At 40.4% G+C, this 14,186-nt stretch overlaps 1 protein-coding gene across 6 annotated transcripts in view; it reads right to left on the reverse strand.

The window, feature by feature from the left end:
• The window catches only part of UGDH (UDP-glucose 6-dehydrogenase), a 40,976-nt gene that overhangs the window by 6,512 nt on the left and 20,278 nt on the right, over window positions 1-14,186 (reverse strand). For 5 of the 6 annotated variants that reach the window (XM_036331525.1, XM_036331529.1, XM_036331527.1 and 2 more), the window contains exons 7-12: window positions 12,899-12,993; window positions 11,057-11,187; window positions 10,301-10,434; window positions 9,596-9,687; window positions 9,375-9,485; window positions 6,155-6,672 (exon numbers count right to left, since the gene is read on the reverse strand). In XM_036331525.1, the coding sequence (XP_036187418.1) occupies window positions 6,562-6,672; window positions 9,375-9,485; window positions 9,596-9,687; window positions 10,301-10,434; window positions 11,057-11,187; window positions 12,899-12,993 (674 nt within the window). In that variant the 3' untranslated portion in view covers window positions 6,155-6,561. Of the gene's footprint in view, window positions 1-6,154; window positions 6,673-9,374; window positions 9,486-9,595; window positions 9,688-10,300; window positions 10,435-11,056; window positions 11,188-12,898; window positions 12,994-14,186 lie in introns of those variants that run through there. The other variant, XR_004971392.1, reaches the window with a different exon arrangement.

Genomic DNA, 14,186 nt, shown 5'->3' on the forward strand with positions numbered 1-14,186 from the left:
ACAATTAACAACAACAAAAAAGTACGTTTAAATGCAGAGGCACGGCAGGAGGTCTCTACAAAGATTCTTGATTGGGCAGCACAAGTTAATAAATACATCAGTGTTCTCCCATGTGTTACAATTTGTTATGTGCCCATTTCAGTATGTCTGCTCTTTTTATTTATGTAGTACAGATGGTGTTTTTAATAAAGTGAAAATGATAAATGCACATTGTTGTTTTTTTAAGAAAACTAGCCCCTTTCCAACTGAGAAACCATCTCCTGTAACCCACTTCCTGTTTGGTGAGATAATAAATGTCTTTATTAATGAAACTGGTTTACTAGTAAATAGGAATTTCTCTTCCCTGAAGCTGGAAGCATCGTAACTTTAGAGGTATTGTTACGTTAAGAAATGTGAGCACCAGTGGCCATAGGCAGAAAAATGGGGAAAACACCACAAAGAAAAATTCAGAATGTAAGTAGAGCAAAATAGCAGGAGCAGCAGCTGAGAGGGGTGTGAGTGGTCCTTCACCCCTGGGGATTCCCGGCGGTGCTCAGAGCCACACGTCCACACTGTAACATACATTTATGCTAATGATATACCATTGTAATGTATTTTATATTGGGCTTCCATGGAGTTTTCATACGCCCAGGGTTCTCTTGCTAAAATTGTGGCCACCACATTTAAATTTTCAAGAGCTCTTTGATTATTCCATATTTAAAAAATAGCATCCTGTTCTTGTTTCCTAGCTGCAATTTCTACCAATTTTCTCTCTAAAGACAGCTAGTTTTTTTTTAAGTTGGAGTTTTCTGCATTGAGCATTGTCTGTTTCTTTTGTCTTGGTCTCTGCCCCTTGGGTTGAAGGCTCCCCTCAAATGCCTGTTGATCCTTGGCTCTCCATGCATACTAAGTGCTAAAGCACTCTACAGCTAGCTGGAAGCTGGGGTGGGGGGAGCTATCAGCCAGTCAGAAAGACAATACCATATGATCTCACTTATATGTGGAATCTAATGAATGAAATAAACTGACCAACAAAATAGAAACAGGCATGGACACAGAGAACAGACTGACAGATCTCAGAGCGAAGGGGGGACTGGATGAATGAAGGTGAAGGGATTAGCCAAAAAACGTATACATAACATATAGACACAGACAATAGTGTAGTGATAGCCAGAGGGAAAGGAGAGTGGGGACTAGGTGGAGGCGGGCAAAGTGAGGGCAAACGGGGATGGAAAGAGACTTTGCTTGGAGCAATGAGCCCACGATGCAGTGTGCAGATGATGTTTTATTGAGTTGTACACTTGAAACCTGTATGGTTTTGCAAACCAATGTCACTCCAATAAATTAAATTTAAAAATAAAACTTTAGGGTGCTGTGCGGGGGAGGATTTGAGCTGGATTTTTTTTTTTAATTTTTTTAAATCTTCACCCAAGGATATTTTTTTGTTTTGATTTAGATTGAGGAAGGGAGAGAGACAGAGACAAATATCAATTTGTTGCCTCCAGCACATGCCCCAACCGGGGATAGAACCCCCAACCTAGGTATGTGCCCTGACCAGGAATCGAATCTGCCACCTGTCTGTATAGGTTGATGCTCCAATCAACTGAGCCACACGGGCCAGGGCAATGAACTGAAGCCAATCAAGTTATCTTTCCTTGAGGGTTATAAATGTGGGTTATAAACGTGATTTGTGTTGAGGGACCCCACTGGTGCACAAGTCCATGCACCAGGGCTCCAACACTCCCGAGGGGTCCTGGATTGTGAGAAGGCACAATCTGTGCACCAGGCTTCTAGTCCTATCTAATAATAGACAAACATGGTAATTGACCATACCTTCGCTACACCTCCCATTGGCTAGTCAGCATGATATGCAAATTAACTGCCAACAAAGATGGCGGTTAATTTGCATACATAGGCTCCAAGCGGTGGAGCGAAGCCTGACGTTTCTGGGGCCGGTGGAGCAGCGAGGCCTCACGGCCCCGGGGCCGGAAGAGCAGTGAGGCCTGACGTTTCCGGGGCCGGCTCCGGCCAGAGCGAAGGCCTGGGCCCCGGGTGCTGGAGGCAAACCGGTGCCAGCAGCCAGGGGAAAGGAAGGCCTATTGCACAAATCTCTTCATGCAACAGGCCTCTAGTATACATATAAGATCTTTGGTTAATCTCTTCCCACCCTCCACCCTTTCCTCTGAGATTCATCAGTCTGTTCCATGTTTCCATGCCTGTGGTTTCCGCTCCTGTGTTGAGCATCTGCCCTCTGGTGGTCATTGTGCATCATAGCTACTGGATGGTTGCCTGGTCGGCAGTTCGCTTATGCTTTTATATATATAGACTTTGCCTAAGGCCATACTTAGGTACTCACTCATATTAGTACCTCTAAAATTAGGATGCTTTCAACTAAGAAAAGCTCCTATTCAAACAGTTCTGACTTGAGCAAGTTATTAATCTTTCTAACCTTCTGCCCTTCATCTGAAAATGAGGATAGGACTTATATCTTAAAGGAATTATGTGAGAAATGGATGAGAAAATGCACCCAATGGGCTTAGCACAGTGACTGTCCTGTAATGCTCAGTGTTACTGTTCTTAGGGATTCCAGAACCTAAATGTGGTTCTGGTTCAGTGGGACCAGCTCATCATGGGTTTAACAGGAGTGCCCATCACCTGCCAGCTACTATGCTGATAAGATCTTTGTGTGAACATTTATCTCATGAAATCCTTATAACAATTTTTTGTTTTGTTTTTTAATTATTGTTTTGATTTCAGAGGGAGAGGGAGATGGAAACATCAATGATTAGAGAGAATCATTGATCAGCTGCCTCCTGCACACCCCTTACTGGGAATCAAGCCGGCAACCCGGGCATGTGCCCTTGACTGGAAGTGAACCCGGGGCCCTTCAATTCGCAGGCTGATGCTCTATCCACTGAGTCAAACCAGCTAGGGCTTATCACAATTTTTTGAGTTAGAGATGAATTACCTTTATTTTACAGATGAGGAAAATAAGGTCTGCAGGTAACTTAGCCAAGGTATCACATGCTAATAGATAATGCATTAAAAATTTAAAGCCGAAAATCTTTTTAAAACATATTTTTATTGATTTCAGTTTTGTGCAGTGTCAATATTGTAGCCAATGAGTTTTATCTGAGGCATGATTATTGCTAATTGAAAAAAGCATATATGTGTGTGTGTGTATATATATATTGATTTCAGAGAGGAAAGGAGAAAGGAGAGGGAGAGAGATAGAAACATCAATGAGAGATAATCATTGATCGGCTGCCTCCTGCACGCCCCTTACTGGGGATCAAGCCCGCAACCTGGGCATGTGCTCAAACCGTGATCTCCTCGTTCATAGGTTGATGCTCAACCACTGAGCCACGCTGGACAGGTTAAAGTTGAAAGTCTTAGTGGAATAACAGATAATTTCTAGAGAGTACACTGTGGGAGAGAGATTTTACTTTTTTAAATATTCTTCTGTATCTATTTGAACGATTTTTTAAAACCATTTTTATGTATGATTTTCTGTTTTAATTATTGGCTAATAATCTCACCAATATACACTGGCCCCGCCAAAAATACTAGCTAAGAAAAATAGAAACCACATATCACATTTTTTTTAGTGGTTTTTAATTTTATTAGGGGAAGAAAAGGCTAACCACATTCTTGCAACTTTTCACACAAAGTTCTCAAATAGCTGTGCTAAGTTACCTCCCCAGTTGCTTTTGTTTCTTTCCTCCCCACCACAAACATCAAGTTTACAAGGCTCTATAAGCCATCTATTGCCCATTTTCCTCCACTTACCAATTCTCTTACCTTTTGATCAGTATTTTACACTTTTTTGTTTTGTTTTGTTAATCCTCACCTGAGTATTTTTTTCCGTTGATTTTTAGAGAGAGTGGAAGAGTGGGGGGAAAACAGAAACATCTGTGCTAGAGAGACACATTGATTTGTTCCTTCCCACACCCCGACTGGGTGGGGATTGAGCCTGCAACTGACCTGAATCAAACCCAAGACCCCTCAGTCGCAGGCTGATGCTCCAATCACTGAGCCAAACCAACTAAGGCAGTATTTTACACACATTTTAAAAAACCAATTCTAGGCATTGAAGCATGCTACAACTAAAAACGAGTGCCTAATTCTATCTGCTTTAGCAAGACATTTTTGGGTTATAATCCCTTAACTAGAATATACAATTATTAAACAGAATACAACATTTTCAAGCAAAAATGTAAAGCAAATTCTAATAAATAAGCTCATCCTCACTTTCAAATCTTGTGAGGGCTCATCTTATTTTTTTTAAGAAAGAGAGAGTGCAAGGGATTGGGGGAGCAGGGGGGAGAGAGAGAGAGAGAGAGAGAGAGAGAGAGAGAGAGAGAGAGAGAGAGAGAGAGAGAAAGAGAGATTGATTGGTTGCCTCCTGCACATGCCCAACCAGGGAATAGATCTGCAACTGAGGTATGTGCCCTCTTCAGTCTACAAACCGACGCTCTATCCACTTGAGCCTATCAGCTAGGGCAGGCTCATTTTATGTTCAAACACTCTGCTGTTTGTTTCTTTCAGGAGTCTACGAACTTTTTTTTTTTTTTTAATATATTTTATTGATTTTTTTACAGAGAGGAAGGGAAAGGGATAGAGAATTAGAAACATCGATGAGAGAGAAACATTGATCAGCTGCCTCCTGCACATCCCCCACTGGGGATGTGCCCGCAACCCAGGTACATGCCCATGACCGGAATCGAACCTGGGACCCTTCAGTCCGCAGGCCGACGCTTCATCCACTGAGCCAAACCGGTTAGGGCAGTCTACAAACTTTTTATTGAAGAGCCAGATAGCAAATATTGTAGGCTTCTCGAACTAAGGGGCAAAATTGGAGACTAATATAACCATTCTAAATGGAATTACGTAAAAATGTAGAAAACATTCTTAGCTCACAAGCAGCTGGCCAAATTTGACTCATGAGCTAGTTTGCTGATAGCTGGTCTACTTGCTACATTCCCTCCCTTTCTTGCATCATCTGCAAGTATGATGTAATGGCTTTTTCTCAAAAAAGAAGTGATACTTTCCCTTTCTAATGTCAGACTGTCATAACTCATTAGTTACTTGCACTGTGACACAAATACAGCTACACAGTTGTTTATGCAGAATATTTTATTTATGTATTTGATATCTGTACAGATGTCTCTGTCCTTATCTCTATATTTGTCTCTGTGTTCTTACTGACCAGCATTAATTCCTCAGGGATAAGACCTGTATCTGTTGAGCTCTGTACCCCCTTAGCAAAGTATAAGCATCAAATGGACATCTGACACATTTCAATGATAAAACAGAAAACAATCAAACATAAGTCAACAAGAGATAAGAAAAAAGCATGGAAACATACAAAAATTCTGTTAGAATTAAACTATCCATAATTTGTAAAATCTACGTCTTTAAGTTTATACATGAGATTATATCCATTTTCCTACTTAAAGAAAAAGTAGGAAAATTGCAACAAATCATAAAAATAAAAATGCAAAGTCAAGGTAACAAATATTTTTGGCTCTTGAACTAAAAAAAGAATCATCAGTGAGGAAAAACGAGAAGTGAAGAGAAATTATAGAGATCATACCACTGATGTTCTCTTCATATTAAAAAAAAAAAAAGGCTTTTTAATCTTATTTGGATTGATTGGAAATAAGCAGTGATGACCTTTTCATATATATATATTTTTTATTATTGATTTTTTTTTACAGAGAGGAAGGGAGAGGGATAGAGAGTTAGAAATATCGATGAGAGAGAAACATCGATAAGCTGCCTCCTCCACACCCCCTACCGGGGATGTGCCCACAACCAAGGTACATGCCCTTGACCAGAATCGAACCTGGGACCCTTCAGTCCGTAGGCCGACGCTCTAGCCACTGAGCCAAACCAGTTAGGGCAGTGATGACCTTTTGGGGCTTAAAAATCAATGACACAGCTCATTAGACAAAAGGATTATTTCTAACACAGAAGCACAGGAAAAATATTAGAAGCATAATAAAAAGAAAAAGCACAAAAGGCCCCATTCTGCCCATTGCATCTTCCTCCTAAGAAACGGTCATCGAGACAAACGGTCTGGAAAGCACTTTCCCCAGTGAAGCCAGAACCTCTAAGTCTCCACAACACTGTCGGAAAGGTTAACCGGGTTGCCCAGTAATTAGCATAGCAATTTTATGATTTAAAATACATATTTAATGACAGGTCATCAAACCGATAATCAGAAAACCTGAAGAGTGCTTTCCCTTTATAATACATTAAAATGCTGCCTATGGGTATTTTGTAAAGTAAAAAGTGTTTGAAGTTTAATTTTTGTTTTACAAAAACCAACACCATTAAAGCCAACATGATCATTTGCCACTCACCCAACCACTGAGGTAACAATATTATAAAAATATGTAAAAAATATTCTAGATTCATAATTACTAGATATGCTGATTCCCACAGAGCTAATACAAATTGATTATTAAAAAAAATAGTTTTCTTTCCTTAAAAACACTTGGTTCATTTACCATTAAATATCAGGTAGATATTTGCTATCCTGAAGTACCAAAAAATTACAAATAAAAATGACAATGTTTAGACTCTGGGTTTCTTGTTAGGTGGATCCTGAAGACTAAACTTTGGGATTTCACCAGAAGGAGCATATGGAATTCTCTTTGAAGACACCTTTTTCCCAATTGTTTCAATCTAGAAAAAACAAGGGGGGGGGGGATTTTAGAAAGAAAACTAGCAAGTATAACACATAACTGTAAAAACTCTATATTGAAGTATAATAAGGGGAAAGCAGAAAATGTTTTCCAAGTTGTCTGAGTTGCTACGAGAGATCTTTGGTTCCTTGCCTATTTTTTATGTTTCTCAATCCCATGTATACTTCACTTTCATAGTCAGATCTAGATACTCCATATCTAGATACTCCAGCCAGTCCCAACAGCAGACATCCCCCCTACCCCCCCTCAAACAGAGCAGAGAATCATATGCTGCTTTTGTTATGGTAGCACATATGGAAGCAATTAAGACACTAGACTCCAGTTAATTCAAATTCTCTCTCATACTCTGTTTTCATGCCCACTTCCCTTATTCTAAAAAACTTGCAGAAGCTCTATTAGCATTGTCTTTGGGAGTTCAGGCTCTAGAGTTTGGAGGGCCCAGTTGGAATCCTACTACGTTACCTAAGCTCTCTAGGTTTTCCTTCCTTATTTATAAATGTTACCACTACCACCTGCCTCAAAGGGTTGTGGTAAGAATTAGCCCTAACCGGTTTGGCTCAGCGGATAGAGCATCGGCCTGCGGACTCAAGGGTCCCAGGTTCGATTCCGGTCAAGGGCATGTACCTTGGTTGCAGGCACATCCCCAGTGGGGGGTGTGCAGGAGGCAGCTGATCGATGTTTTGCTCTCATCCATGTTTCTAACTCCCTATCCCTATCCTTTCCTCTCTGTAAAAAATCAATAAAATATATTTAAAAGAAAAAAGAATTAGATTAAGTGCTCAACAATGTTTGGCATACAAGTCAACCTTCAATGAATAAAGTCAGATTGTATTTTGGATATTACATTTTAAACTCTTTTCCATATATTCAAAATCATCAATCTTAAGTTTAAAGACATTGCTTCTTTAATAGTCCTAAGTTTGCCCGGCCAGTGTGCCTCAATGGTTGAGCGTCGACCTGTGAACCAGGAGGTCATGGTGTGATTCCCGGTCAGGAATAAAAGACCTGGCCTCTGAGGGGTAAGTGTATGTTTTACTAGGCGCCCCGGCTGGTCTGGCTCGGTGGATAGAGCATCAGCCTGCAGACTGAAGGGTCCCAGATTTGATCCCAGTTGGGGGCACATGCCCGAGTTGCTGGCTCAATCCCCAGTGGGGGGCGTGCAGGAGACAGCTGATCGATAAGTCTCTCTTAGCATTGATGTTTCTGTCTGTCTCTCCCTCTCCCTTCCTCTCTGAAATCAATAAAAATATATTTAAAAATAAGTAAATAAAATAAAATGCTTACTAGGAAAAGTTAACTTATAAGAACTAGAACTCATTTGAAATAGATACCCTTTACACATCTTCTCCCTTACATGAGTTCAACAGGAATGAGAGAAAGTCTGTCTATGCCTTGCAAATAATCTTTAAAAAATAACACTGCTGAGTTCAGTAAGGACTGGGAAGTCATGTTGTTACTCAGTACGGAGGGGTGGGAGAGAAGAATCCCAAGGTCCTTGATGAAATGTTAACAGACGAGGCTGCCATCTGATTCTTGCTGCAAGTGAATCTCTCATGAATGAGAAACGAACACAATTCTAAATAAGAAAGAGCTTCAACAATTCGGTGAAGGTTAGGACCAGATCTGATATTTTAACAGGAGGTGAGGCCTTCTCAGCACACAGCCAGCTCTGAACTCTGTCCGCTTCCACTCTGCTAGGGGCCTATGCTGACAGCAATCTCCTGGCACATTTCTTTACGCGCCCCCCCCTCCCCCCAACCTGGCCTCCCGCCCCCTATACACTGCTGTGAGGAAACAGAAAGTGGCTCCTTCTGACTAATCTTAGGACGCCTGGTAGAACTGAAATCGACATATGGACGTTCTGTTCTGGGCAGAGGTCTCTGTCAGCTCTCTGAGCATTCCACAGTTCAGTGACAAACTGAAGAAGCAGAGGGCCAGGACCACTGAAGCTCCTCGTCTCCTGCAGGCCTCTCTCAGCACTAGGACAGTTTCAGAATTCAGAAGGCATAGATCCTATACCAACAAGTGGCAACTACATTGCATTCTGCGGTTTTCCAGTCATTTGCGCAGGAATGAAAGACCTGGCCTCTGAGGAGTCAGTGTGCTGCAGACAGTTTAGCAAAGCAGCCTTGGCAGTTACAGGAAAAATTTTTTTTTATATCTTTTCATGATCTTTATGATACAAGGTCAGGCAGGGCATATTTTGTCCCTATACGATAGGCAACTAATGACTTTATCTAGCTACTATGTAAGGGAGATCAAGACTGAATGACCTTTAGATCATAAATTTTTTTAAAATATATTTTTATTGATTTCAGAGAGGAAGGGAGAGGGAAACACAGAGAGAAACATCAATGATGAGAGAGAATCATTGATTGGCTGCCTCCTGCATGCCCCCCACTGGGGATCAAGCCCGCAACCCAGGCATGTGCCCTTGACTGGAATCAAACCCAGGACCCTTCAGTCCTCAGGCTGATGCTCTATCCATTGAGCCAAACCGGCTAAGGCTAGATCAGAAATTTAAGGAAGGTACAGAACAGTTACAAAAATCCCATAGAGACTTCCCGGAGAACTGCCCTAGAGTCATGTTATTGTAAATGAGAAAATATTAAAATACTAAAACGCAACACCATTGGAAAGCAAATGGCCAAACAACGTAACACCAGTCTAGGCCATGATTACCTGGAAGCCAATGGTTTGCAGTTCATGGTGGAGCCCATCCAGGACACGCCGTCCGTCGAAGATGAAGGCTGGCTTCAGCATTTTTTTGTGAATACGTTCATAATCTAATTCCTATAGAGACAGAACCAAAGGAGCAGTTAGAATACACGCATGAGCACATATCAACCCCAACTGGTACTAGAACACCTCTAAAATCTCCCCTTGCCATTTCGCCACCTCACCTTAAACATGTCCCACTCGGTGCAAATAACAACAGCATGGGCGCCATCACACGCTTCATATGGATCCTTAGAAATGGTCACAAGTTGAGACACTACAACAACAAAAAATTGGCAATAGGAAAGGAGTTATTTGAAACTGTGCATTTTAACACTAGGATTGCAGGAGGAGTTGAGGGCCTGAAAGAAATGGAATGGTTCGGTTGAAGTGTGAGTGAGGGGAATGAGGTGGCCATGAAGCATCTCCTTGGAGCCTCTGGGCTTTTTAGAATATGTAGGAAAAATCATTAGAGTAACCCACAACTCACTACTTCAAACTGAAGTTGACAAAACTGCCTAAGGTTTCTTTTTATTTTTCCATTGATTTTTAGAGAGAGTGTAAGGGAGGAGGGAGGGAAGAGGGAGGGAGGAAGGGAGAGGGAGAGATAGAGATAGAGATAGAGACATTGATGTGAGAGAGACACATCAAATGCCTCCTGCAGGAGCCCCCGACCAGGGATGGGATCAAACCTGCAACCAAGGAACACACCCTTGACCAGGAATAGAACCTGTTCTAACCACTTAGCAAACTGACCAGGGCCTAAGGGTTTCATTAGAGAAATGACGGTGAAACAGGCCTACCAATGGTAGAACCTGAACAAAGGTTTCTGGAGAACAAACAAATTTTGGGACCATACTCAAAGTGATACATGAGACTCAAAGCCTTACCTTGGTCATCCTCTGAAACTCCTGGATGAGACAGATCCACCACTATTTGTTCCCTTGGCACTTTTGGGTCATATATATGGAGGTGTGCACCTTCGTCCATCAGATATTTGCTAATATATATACTAGAAGATTCTCTGATGAAAAAAAAAACAGTGTTGTTAAGCTTTTTAAATGGCATATATTCTCATACCTTAGGCATTTAATATACAGGGCGGGGCAAAAGTTTACAATTGTGAGTATAAGAAACAGAGCTTATTCTTATATTTTTTCCTTTTTAATGAATTTATTGGGGCAACAACTGGTTAACAAAATTATATGGTTTCAAGTGCACAATTCTACAACACATTACTGTACACTGTATTCTGTGTTTGCCACCCCAAGTCAAGTCTTTGTCTGTCATTTGCGCCCCCTGAACTGTCATGCATGGCTCTCCACTGCCTTTCCCTCTGGCCATTACCACACTGTTGTCTGTGTCCATGAGTTGTTTTTTCTGTTTTACTCAATTCCCCTACCCTCCATCTTATATTTATTAATTATTGTATTATTTTCCATATGAACAACTGTAAACCTACTTTTGCCCACTCTGTACAGGTAAGATTCTATATTTTGTGACGATATGGATGTTCACTTTATTTTTATTCTTTATACTATATACATACAGGTGTTTTACACACTCATCCACCAGTCAAACACCAGGATAAGATAAGGAGTTAACACTCTCAAAGGGATTGAAATATTTTAAAGAACTAATAATACCTTGTATCACCAGTGTCCTTTTTGAATGCAAACCCCAAAATAGCTATCTTCTTATCAGTCACTGTATTAAACAGACCATCTATAATCCGGGAAGCAAACCTCCTCCTCTGGTAGTCATTTATATCTATGACCTGGAATTACATGTACAATTATGCAACAACTGAAGAGGTACCGCTTGTGCCATACATTGCTTAGTTTTATGATGCTAACTGTTGTATGAATCCAAGCCTTATAAATCAACAGGAGACAAAGATTAGCCAACCGCTTTAGTATCTACAGATTAAAAAAACAAAAACCCCCGCCCCCTCTTTAAAGCCACACTAAAATTTGTATTTTTCATTTGGCTTATCTTTCCATGCATCAGGCTGGGATGGCTGTAAAGATGGAGAACACAGCATCTGAGGTCCAGCTATGAGGCCAGCCTAAATAAGCACATAGCAGCAGTGTTCTCGTTAGCTAACTTCTCCAAACCCTGTGGAAGGAGGGCTGTAAGCAATCAAACCCCAAAGTACTTCCTCATATGCTTACTCCCACCCCTCACCACAATTGAGTGAATAGAAAGTGGAGAGAGGACTGTCAAACATTGTGCAGAGTTACAGCTGCCTCTGGATGAACTATAACACCATGAACATCTGGCAATTTTTAACTAAATGTTATGGGTAAAAAGTCTCTGATCACCTAATTGTTTTTCTCCTAAAAGTTTATAAACAAGACTTCGACCAAATGAATGTAAGGAAAGAGACTACTTTCTGTGTGTGGTTTTTTTGTTTTGTTTTTAAGGCTCTAAGCTTCAAGGGGCTGTATCCTGAGAACAAGAAATGAGCCCAAAGTGTTGGAAAAGCAAGCCTTTATCTGCATTTGCCCCCCAATGGACAGTAAGATAAAGCTATCATGTGGGATCGAGTATACATTTCCATTTTTTAAAATGTGTATTTCCTTACATTCCTACCCACTGCTGAAATCTGAAAAACTACAAACTTGGGGGGAAAATATTTGGGAAAGGTACATATACTGGCTGGTATCTTGGATAAATTACTTAACATCTGTAAGTTTCAATTTCCTCATTATAAATGAAGGATAATATTAGGACTAGGCAAAGCACTTATAAACATAGGCGGAGCACTATAAATGAGGACTAGGCAAAGCACTTAAAAAAGAGTCTGGCCCAGCTGGTGTGGCTCAGTGGTTGAGCATTGACCTATGAACCAGGAGGTCAAAGGTTCAATTCCTGGTCAGGGCACATGCCTGGGGCTGCAGGCTAGATCCCCAGTGTGGGGTGTGCAGGAGGCAGCCGATCAATGGTTCTCGCTCATCATTAATGTTTCTGTCTCTCTCTCCTTCTCCCTTCCTCTCTAAAATAAATATGTTTGTTTGTTTTTTTAAAAAGAGAGAGTCTGGCACAGAGTAAGGACTCAATAAATGTTAACTCTATTTCCAATTTGAGAAGGTCTCCAATTTTAGCTCAAAGGGACAGGACAAATATCAGCCTATGCAAACCACATGAAATCATTATAATACAGATCCTTCCTTTATTTTGATTTTATGCATTTAATGATAATTACAATTTAGAGTAAACAAAAACTTTGAGCAAGTTCTTGCTTTACTCTAGGAGCAAATTTAGTTATAAAATTAGAAGAAATACTCCTTTATCAGAAACCTCTATCACAGTTGATTAGCAAGAGACAAAAACACCGAAACCCAGTAAATAAACCTAAAATTTAAAAATTGAATATAGTAATAGTTGAGTTCCTGGAATAAATAAATCCTATCAAAAACATTTCACAAAGGGTGACATTTTTAATTAGAAGTTAATCATAAGTTGTTGACTATAAAGATCAATACCTGTTGCCAATAATGAGCTACTTCAGGCAGATTCAGAGCCTCACAAAGATAAACCAAATTCAGAACATCCTTTTGAAAGCAGCTCCCACCAAAACCTAGAGAAAGAAAAAAGAAAATGACAATATTTTCATTTAGGATACCACAAAACTGAATCGTGACAAATTTGTCATACTAAATCAGAGGACCTATGCTGGGATTTTAAATACTAAAGTTTGAATACTGGAAAATTAGTAGGTTTACAAATTGTGTAAAACTTGCTGGCAACTAATCAATTCTATAAATAAACCCCAAATAATTTTCTAGCTAAAGTTTTATTATTTTCATATTTTCTTTTTTTTTTCTCAGTCGTCTGTCTAACTGCCCCACATATCTAACTTTAGCACAGACAGAGTGGCAAACTTTTATGAGCCAGTAGCAAATATTTAAATCTTTGTAGGCTATACAGTCTCTGGCACAACTTTCTTTTGTTGTTAATCCTCACCCAATAATATTATTTCCATTGATTTTTAGAGAGAATGGAAGGAAGAGGGAGAGACAGAGAGAGAGAAATATCAAAGTGAGAGACATATGGGTTGGTTGCCTCCTGCACACGCCATTGAACAGGAATAGCACTCATGACTCTTCAGTCCGCAGGCTGATGCTCTAACCACTGAGAGTACCACCCAGTGCTCTGACATAACTCTTCAACTCTGCCTTTGTAGCTCAGAAACAATCATAGACTATATGTAATAAAATGGTTGGGGCTATGTTCCAATAAAACTTTATTTACAAAAATAAACTGGGCCGGATTTGGCCTGAAGGCCATATTTTGCCCACCCCTATTCTAGTGCAATGCCGTATACAGTGAGGGATGGCATGAGCTCTGGAGTCAGAAACATCTAGCCACTCAGTAGCTGTATGACTTTGAGCAAGTTGCAAAATGTCCCTGAACCTCAATTACCTCTATAAAGAAAATACCAGCACCTTTGTAACAGGTTGTAAGGATTAATAATGAGATATATAAAGTGCTGGTTCTGAAGTTGGTGCACAATATGGCTTCAGTAAATTGCAGTTATTTTTATTAAATGGTAGCTAGAAGAAAATATCAAAAAGATACAAAAAGCCAGGGAAACCAATATTGGAAAATGGCATAAGGTCCCGGAAATACAAGAAAGGCTGCGCTATGGACCAATGTGTAAAAGGCTCTGTTTACGCCCTGGCCAGTGGGGCTACAGGTAGTGGGTTCAATTCCCAGTCAAGGGCACATACCTGGTTGCAGGTTTGATCCCCGGCCCTCATGCAGAAGGCA

This window comes from Myotis myotis, unplaced genomic scaffold, assembly GCF_014108235.1.
Source record: "Myotis myotis isolate mMyoMyo1 unplaced genomic scaffold, mMyoMyo1.p scaffold_m19_p_1, whole genome shotgun sequence".
In the NCBI taxonomy this organism is placed as follows: domain Eukaryota; kingdom Metazoa; phylum Chordata; class Mammalia; order Chiroptera; family Vespertilionidae; genus Myotis; species Myotis myotis.